At 44.3% G+C, this 8,986-nt stretch overlaps 1 protein-coding gene across 1 annotated transcript in view; it reads left to right on the top strand.

Moving 5' to 3' along the window:
* The window catches only part of Setd7 (SET domain containing 7, histone lysine methyltransferase), a 48,787-nt gene extending 42,238 nt beyond the window's left edge, over positions 1–6,549 (top strand). Inside the window, exon 8 of the mRNA XM_076864336.2 lies at positions 737–6,549. Coding sequence (XP_076720451.1) covers positions 737–917 — 181 coding nt within the window. The 3' untranslated portion in view covers positions 918–6,549. The remainder of the gene's footprint in view (positions 1–736) is intronic.
* The last annotated feature ends 2,437 nt before the right edge of the window (positions 6,550–8,986 follow it).

Raw genomic sequence — 8,986 nt, forward strand, 5'->3', positions numbered from 1 at the left:
GGTGCAATACAAGTAGGTTTTTTTTTTCTTTTGAAAAGCCAGAAGTCTGTCCTTACAATTCCAAAAAAGCAATCTGATCAAGCCTTCTTTCTGCTTGAGAAATAGCCAAGGAGCCTGATGCTACCAGGCAGTGAGCTGAAGTGTGGGAAGCTGCACAAGATCTCACTTTTCATTAAGGACAGGTTTTTGTTGTTGACCCTGATTGTTGCTTAAGAAATACAGAGTGCCATTGCCCAGTGCAGTGGCACATACCTGTAACCCAGCGACTCAAGAGGCTGAGACAGGAGGGTCACAAGTTCAAGGTCGGCCTCAGCAACTCAGCGAGGCCCTAAGCAACTAAATAAGACCCAGTTTCAAAATAAAAAGGATGGGGAATGTCGCTCAGTAGATAAGCATCCCTGGGTTCCATCTCTGGTACCCCCCACCAAAAAAAATAGAGTGCCCAATATGCTCAAAACGGAAGATAAAGCAGTGCTTTTCAAACTTGAATATGCCAGTGAATCTCCAGGTGTTGTTAGATGCACATTCCCACCTATGTCTAGGCATGGCTGAGATGCTCTAGTCTAATGAGCGCCCAGGTGAAGCAGAAGCTGGCTGACCTGTGCGTGCACCTCCAGTGCCCTCCAACGGTGCCCAGGCAAGAGCACATGGGCTCATCTGCACTGGCCCCTCGCTGGCCTTTGCCTCTCCCTCCCAGGTCTGGCCCTGGCATGACCGTGTGCATCTTGATGTCTAGGTTTGTCCACCCCCGCTTCGGGCCCATCAAATGCATCCGCACCCTTCGAGCAGTGGAGGCCGACGAGGAGCTCACGGTTGCCTACGGCTATGACCACAGCCCTCCTGGAAAGAGCGGGCCTGAAGCCCCCGAGTGGTACCAGGTGGAGCTGAAGGCCTTCCAGGCCACCCAGCAAAAGTGAAAGGCCTGGCTCCGGAGTCCAGAGACCTGGAATAGAAACTTGGATCTATGCACTACGTTTATCCAACAATGGGACAACCAGGGACTGCTCATGCTGTGACATCACATCCTCTCACCCTGCGTTAGCAACGACTTTCTCGCATACTAACTAGGTTTGACTGTATTACTCATACCAGATTTAAAATTAGCTAGCCTTGCAACAACGTCTTACTGAGAGGTCTTGCCGAGCGCTGACACAGACAGCACCATGTACTTTGGTGGTTCAAGTCTAAATCTGTACCACGTTCAGAGATGCCAAATGATTAGACTGAAAAAGGGAAAGGGGTTTTTTTTTCAGTCATTTTTTTGTCGGGGGTTTTCCATGATGTTTTTCCTACGGCCAAAGCAGACTGTGTCGTTGCGCTTGTCTTTGTGCCGTGCTGGAGTAGAGAACGACGACATCTTTATTCTCTCAATGTAGGATAATTTGCCTTTTAACCTTTGATCTGTATCTTGCAATAGAATGGCTTTGTTTTTTTTCCTAGTGAACAGAAGCCCACTTAGTTACTCTTCTCATTTCCTATCGTAGATACCCTTCACAGGAGAAACTTCCACATGGATTCTGCATCCGTGGCAATGTGTATGTCTCTCTGGTTCTTTCTATACCATTATTTCATTATTATGTCCTAATATAAGTACTGGCTCCTAAGGCCAGGATATTACTATAGAATTATTATTCTCGCATGTAAACAAAGATATCTTTGCTTTCAGATGTGAGAAGAAATGAATTTGCTTTGTTTGCATTCAGTTATGGAAGAGTTGTAATATATACCTTAAGAAAGAAGAGAGGAAAATTAGTAATCTCCAAGCAGTAACTGTGGCAATTTTGCAATATCTTCAATAGTGCTAGCGACTCTTTTTTCTCCCTGGGTACACATTACATGTACATAACCTAGCACAGCCTAGCTTGGGGTGCCCAGTGCATTGAATTCAGAAGTCAAACAGAAAACTTGAGTTCTAATGCAGAATTCAAAAATTTATTTTAAATCAGTACTATGAAAGCAAACATACAGATCACTAGGTACAAATCAAACCTTAATGCTAAAACTCTTCCTCGTTGTAATTTCAAAGCACTTACCTGTAAGCTAAGAGTTCACACCTGCATACTTTAAAAGCATTATTGATAGCATTTCAGCCATTTCACAAGTCATGTATAATCACCACTACAGAAATAAGGAAAAAAACCCTGTTTTTTTAGTTTAGCATATTAGATCTGTAACATAACTGGGGTTGCTCTGAGTGAATTCTGAGAGCTGTCATTTTTGATAAGCCCCCTCATCACATGCCATGGCTCTGTCTTCTTTAGCTGCCTGGACAGATGAGGTGGCTGGAAGGCCTGGGAGCAGCAGTTGTGCCAGTCTGCAGCTGTCAACTGTGCCACCTGTCACCTCTGTCGGTTTGGTCTTGAAAGCTAATGCCTTCTAAGTTGTGCAGAGAGCTCCAGCAGATGAGAGATGCTTGCTGGGAGTGGGAGAGAGTGAGGAACTCGGCAGAGGAAGTTCCCTGTTGGTTGTCAGTGACACGTTGTTCTCACCAAGCCTTTGACAAAAGTGCTTGATTCGGGGCTGCTCCCAATTTTTGGTTGAGGCAGCCTCTGGGCTCAGGGTTCAACCCCCAGGACAGTGAATGACAGGGCTGCTCTTCTCCTTTTTGCAAGGACAGGCTTCCTGGAACATCCAGCTGCCTCCTCTGCAGCTAGATGGCAGTGGTTTCTGGAGAATCCAGTTGGATCCCTGTTTATGAGCTTGAGCTGCCAGTTTCCACAGGAGAGGAAGTTGTCAGGCTTCCAGAAAGATCTCCCAATAGAGTTTTTAGACGAAAGGCACCAGGATAGGATTGCTTCTATTCTGCAGAAAGAGACTGGTCTGTGAACTGTGACAGGTGGGCCAAGGCTCTGGATTTGTATTTTGATAGGTGCTTTAATTTAAATGTGTCCCAAAGTGAGTGACTGTCTTCAGGAGAAAGATGGCTTTCATCCACCCCTTCATGACCTTGGGCAGTGAAACCTGGGCTGGAGGGGAGAATGCAGGTCATGCCTCCTCACAGCTGGCTCAGTCATTTCATGCCTGAGGATGGGTGGGCCTGAGGGTGGTTTCAGTGGGGTATCATTTCTATTCTAAAGGGCTATTCTTATCCCATTCAAATGGGATTTTTTTAAATATATATATTTTTTGGATAAATGGGATTGGAGAGTTGTAAGTTAATTGATTAACCAGATAATCAATTCTCCACATCAGTGAATGCTCACAGTCTGGGTTTAAAACCTAGCGGTTGTCTGTGACCTTGCAACAAATCAAAGGAAAGAGGAAATCTCTCTGTGTCTTTCTCCCTCTTCTCATACTCACCTGTCTTCTAGCTCTTGTGTCTCTTTCCTCTTCTCTCTCCGTGCATGAGAACTGCCTGGGCTTCCGTGTGGAATGATAGTGCCAGCCCATCTCTTTCTCCATGCAGACAGCCTCTCCTCTCTTACTAGTCTTCTCTCTCTCTCTCTCCCCTCCCCTCCCCTCCCCTCCCTCCCTCCCTCCCTCCCTCCCCTCCCCTCCCTCCCTCCCTCTCTCTCTCTCTCTCTCTCTCTCTCTCTCTCCCCCCTCCCCTCCCCCTCCCTCCCTTCCTCTCTCTCTCTCTCTCCCCTCCCCTCCCCTCCCCCCCCCTCCCCCCCCCTCTCTCTCTCCCCCAAACTTCTGACTGTCACAGTTGGCACTCAGGGGGTGGAGATTCACTGTGTTGGTAGGTAGGTGAAGCAGTTGATGGGGTGGGGTTTCCATGAAGAATTCACTGTTGAGGAGGTAGGGGCTTATTCCTTGGTTGAACCAAAGTGGAAAAGCTTCAGAATGTATTTTTCTGCTTTACATGCTTTACAAAAGAACATAGTCAGGAAGCAACCGAATCAAGTGGCCTTAGCATAGTATCTCCCACATATGGTGCAGAATAAGGACTTGTGCTCTCCCAAAACAGCCAGCACCTGTGTGTGCATGATACCCTGGAGTCAAGGGGATTCACTCGGAGCTCTCAAGCCAATCCCTGCATGACTAGACCTTGCCTTAGCATCTCTTCTATTATGAATATTATCTTGTGTTAGAGTTAGGAATAGGAACTAATCTGTAAGAGCATGTCCCCAAATTGGCATTTGTGTGGACTAACAAGAGCAACGGGGAGGATTGAATTTCTGACACAAAGGAATGGTGAAATTAACAGCCACCGCTGAGGAGGACTTGAGCTTTGTAGTACCTATTCTGATTTTAACCAGCTTCACCCCTGGTCTTCCTGAGCACCTGAGAAGGGAACTCGTTTTTCAAGATTTCTTTGGACCTATCTGGGAATAGAGTTCAACCTCCTTGCCCTGTAGGTTGATCAAACTTGAAAAACTATTTCCTCATCTTGAACAACCTGAAATAGCCAACAAGGCCAAATATAACCATTTGCAACATTTAATTGTAACAAAAGAAGATTTCACTGGGCTGGGGACTAGCTCAGTGGCACAGCATGTGCCTAAGAAGTCTGAGGCCCTGAGTTTTATCCCCAGCACTGTGAAAAAATAAAATTGCATTAATTGTGAACAGTGAAGTAAAGGGTTGTCTTAGTGAGACAGTATGTGGCACTTTTAGTAATTTTCATTTAATATGTAAAAAATTAAATCACTCAGTGCAAAATGCATTTAAAATCCTCCAAGAAGACAGAGTTCTCTGTTTTGTTTTCAAAGCCTTGCCTCAAGTTCTGTCTTAAGAGTAGTGATTTAGAATCCAGACATCTTTTGTTGTAGAAAAACAAGCAAAACTGTGTTGCAAGATGGATAGTTGTAATGTTAATTTGCCACAGATCAAAGGTTCACAAAATATATTAAATTTACATGTACTTGAGGTACCTCAATAGATTGTTTCTTTTCTTGGGTCTTTCCTTGAGGAATTTGGATCTTTGGTGTCAGGTTTTGGGTTTTTGTTTTTTTTTTTTTTTTTTTTTTTAATTCTAAATTAAATTTTTTTTTTCTTTTGCCAAATGTGTGCGTACATATTCAAAGCAATGAAACGATTTCAAGCCATACAACCACAGGGGTGGAAACCCTTTTCACAAATTTTAATGTGTTTGTATGTAAATAGATGTTTGTATGAAATATTTTCATGGTAGAATGAATATATTTAAATGAAGTTGAATTATTCCAGTGCTATTTAAACACATTACAAAAAATTTTTGGTGAGAATTATCTGAGTCTATTGAGATATAATGCAGATCAATTTTGATTTTTAAAAATCAAAAAGCCTACGCACGACTCCGACCGAGGCAGCCCCCTGCCGGTCTGTCCGTCTGTCGGTCTGTCCGGAGAGAGCCCCGTAGGCTTCGCCAGTGCCTCCGCCGCTTCCTGGTGGTTAGTTTGGTGCTAATGAAGGTGTGTCCGCCTTTCAGTGACTCACTAGGGGCCCGGGAGCCACCGGTGCAGTATCCGGAGCACAATTTCTTTGCAGGGCAGCAGAATCAGAAGCCAGACCTGGCCGTGAAGCCCGGCCACCAACCGCCACCCCTACTGCCTAGTCACAATGTCAGGGAGGCTGCCCTCAGTGGAGTTGGGGCTCAGACCCCAGGGTGGGACTTCACGGTTTTGCCAGCGATCCCTGCCTTCCGACCTCCACCTCCCAGGGAGGGAGGGGAAGGCAGCCGCTGGCCAGGGGCGCATTTCTCAGCACAGCCCATTCTCTGTCTCAGCTCTGGAAGACTATGCACCCCAGCACCAAACTTCCAACCAGAGAGAGAGACGTCCTCGGATAACGGGAATCCTTGCTTCCTCTGTCTGTGACTTTACTCACAGTTGTTAGAAGTCATCCAAATATCAAGACCACTCCCATCCCTAGGCATACCTCCCAGCCCCCTGACTCTTGAGTTACTGGGGAAAAAAAAAAAAAAAATCCTTTATAGTGACATTGGACTTGAGTGGGTTGTTTTGTTCTTGTTCATTTTGGTCCTGGATATAATGAAATATAAACATGACAAATTTTCACTGTGTATACTAGCAATATGAACACACATGCCAATGTCTCCTAACAGATCTACTTGGTTACATTTCGGGGTTACTCTACTTAATCTTGATTGCTGTATGGAGAAATGACAGGGATGACATAAATGCCTGCTTATGGTATAAGAAAGTTATGTCCATGATTCTGAGCTCCCTACTTTAAAAGATTTTCCTCTCTGTTCTCTTTTTCTCCTAAAAATGCATTTTTTAGGTTGTGAGGTATGTTTAAGGAGTGGAAGCCAGGGGGATGCTTCCGGCATTCGCCGCAACCAAAAGTCAACCCCATCTCAGTTAAGAAGCATCTTTGGTCTTTTGTGGAATTTGAACTAAATCTATGAGCCTTATTCAATATCTATAATTCTATGATTTTTTTAAATTATGGGAAATTAATGGAAGATGTTTACATGAGTAATGTTTGCCCTTACTGTGTTATGAATGAATTTTTTGTAGCGTGTCTGGGTGCATGTGCAAGAGAGTAGGAAAAATGTTTCTGAAACAAAACTTGACAAATATTTGTAATGAAAAGTAAATTTAAAGATTGCTATAATTGCGCTATAGAAACAATGCAAGTATTAAACAAAATATACAATCATCCGCCTTTGTCTTTCTTTGGTTGCAAAAGCAATGTTATTGTCATATCTAAATTACTAAAAAAACTTTACATTATAAATTGTTTAAAAATGCTCTTCAGCCTTTTCCATTTTCAAAGCTTTGCAGTAAGATCTGAGCAGGAGAGCAGGAGGCGAAGGAAGTAGCTGAGTCCCCAAATACTCATGAATCTTGAACCATTAGCCACAGCACCAGAAGTGAATACGTGTTAAGGAAACTTATCTGAAAGCTAAAAAGCTTCAACTTATGGCTTAAGGAAAATATTTTAAAAATTGTTAGAAATTGCAGGAGATTTTGGCAATCTTATGAGGCATTTGGGGTGAAGAACCCAGGAACTTATTCCTGTCCAATCACAATCTACATTTCTAAACCATCCCCTTCACTATTCCCAAAACACAAAAGCCAAAGACAGAGAGAGTCAAAACACTGCTTCCCTCTTGGCTGGATCACCAGGACCTCAAAGCAGTTAACCTCAAGGAGTTGGGCCAGTTAGGCCTCACCTGGAAGAGGGCATAACTGCTCTGCTGGCTCCTTCCATTGCCCAGTCCTTGATCTCATCACTCCTTCTTCTGCAGAAGAAAGGAAACACAAACAAGGGTGATGATCTGAGTGGACTTGGGCCAGCTCCTCGGCTTGCACAGGGACATCCCACGCTGGATCTTAAGGCAGGTCTGTCCCCACCAGCACTCATGGCTTAGACCACAGCAGTGGTATCCTTCCCTGTGGGGGAAAAGAGGTGTAGAATTAAAATTTTAATACAAACCAGGTAATTCTAAGAAGCTAAACTTTCAAAAGTGAATCAGGCAGCTTCCCTGTGGGCCCAAGAGTTATAGAGAAAGGTCATGTGAAGAAGATCGAGACCAAACACTGCTGGTGTCAGTGACCATCCAGGGACACTTGTTACTGAAACCTCAATCATTCAACCTGCCCGTTCAGCAGTCACCTCCAGGTGAAGGCACCAGCCATCCAGAAGTGGGCTATCTTACTCCATTTCCTGTTGCTATGATGAAATACCTAATAAGATGGGTAACTTGTGGAGAATACAATTATTTGGCTCATAGTTCTGGAAGCTGGGAAGTCCGAGAGCACAGAGCTGGAATCTGCTCAGCACTCCCTGAGGGCTGTGTGCTGCATCGTGACCTGGCCACAGGCACCACGTGGCCAGTCAGGGCAAGTGTGTGTCCACTCTCATAAAACCACCAGTCCCCTCCTGGGGCCCACCCTGATGACCTTCTCTGTTCCTAATTACCTCCCAGTGGGCCCACCTTCAAATACCATCAGCATATGAGTTTGGGGATCAAGTTTACAACTAGTAAAATTTGGGGAACACGTTTGTTTGGGTTTGGATGTGAGGTGTTCCCCAGAAGCTCATGTGTGAGATGATGCGGCAATGTTCATTGGTACAATTATTAGATTATGAGAGCCGTGACCTAATGATTAAAATACATTTGATGGATTAATCACATGACTAATGGGTAGTAAGTTTTGGCAGGTAGGGCATGGCTGGAGGAGGTGGGTCCTTGGGGATTATATTATCCCTAGCTCAAGCTCTCTCTGCTTCCCGTCTGCCATGAAGTGAGCAGTTTTCTTCCACCACGCCCTTCAGCCATGATGTTCTGTCTCACCTTGGGCCCAGAGCTCTGGGGTCAGCTGACAAACTGACTGAACCTCTGAAATTCAAAATACACTTTTCTTCTTCCAAGTTGCTCTTGTCAGGTCTTTTTTTTTTGGGGGGGGGGGGGTGCTGCTGGGAATTTAATCACCAAGCTACATCTCCATCCCTTTTTATCTTCTTATTTTGAGACAGAGTATTGCTTAGTTGCTGAAGCTAGCCTTGAACTTGTGAACCTCCTGCCTCAGCCCCCTGAATCACTAGGATTAAAGTTGTGCATCGGCATGCCCAGTTCTAACACAACATTTGAACCATAGCATAGTCATCCAGTTTGAACTCAGCATATGACTGATTTGTGGTTGTTTAATAAGATTCTGCTCCCAAATATTACAGAAAATAACTTTTGTCTAACTCCCCCAAAACATGTTGATGAATTCAGTAAACGTGTTTTTCCTAATGTTTTGTTTTGCTGTGGGAGGAAAAGAAAAAAAGGCAACATTTGATTTCAGAGCTTCACCTCTTATAGTGTACAGTATAGAGAAAGGGGATTAACAGTCATCTCAATTGGTACCAGGTTTTTACTTCTACAAGTATGAGAATGTTTCTAGCTTCAAGATATAAAAATCCAAGCTGGGCTCAGTGGCACACGCCTGTAATCCCAGCAACACGGGAGGCTAGGAGGAGGATCTCCAATTAGAGGCCAGCCTCAGCAATTTAGCTAGACCCAAAGTAATTTAGCAAGGCCATGTCTCAAAGTTAAAAAAAAAAAAAAAAAAAGAAATGGGCTGGGGATGTGGCTCACTGGTAA

Source organism: Callospermophilus lateralis, chromosome 8 (genome assembly GCF_048772815.1).
Source record: "Callospermophilus lateralis isolate mCalLat2 chromosome 8, mCalLat2.hap1, whole genome shotgun sequence".
Taxonomy (NCBI): domain Eukaryota; kingdom Metazoa; phylum Chordata; class Mammalia; order Rodentia; family Sciuridae; genus Callospermophilus; species Callospermophilus lateralis.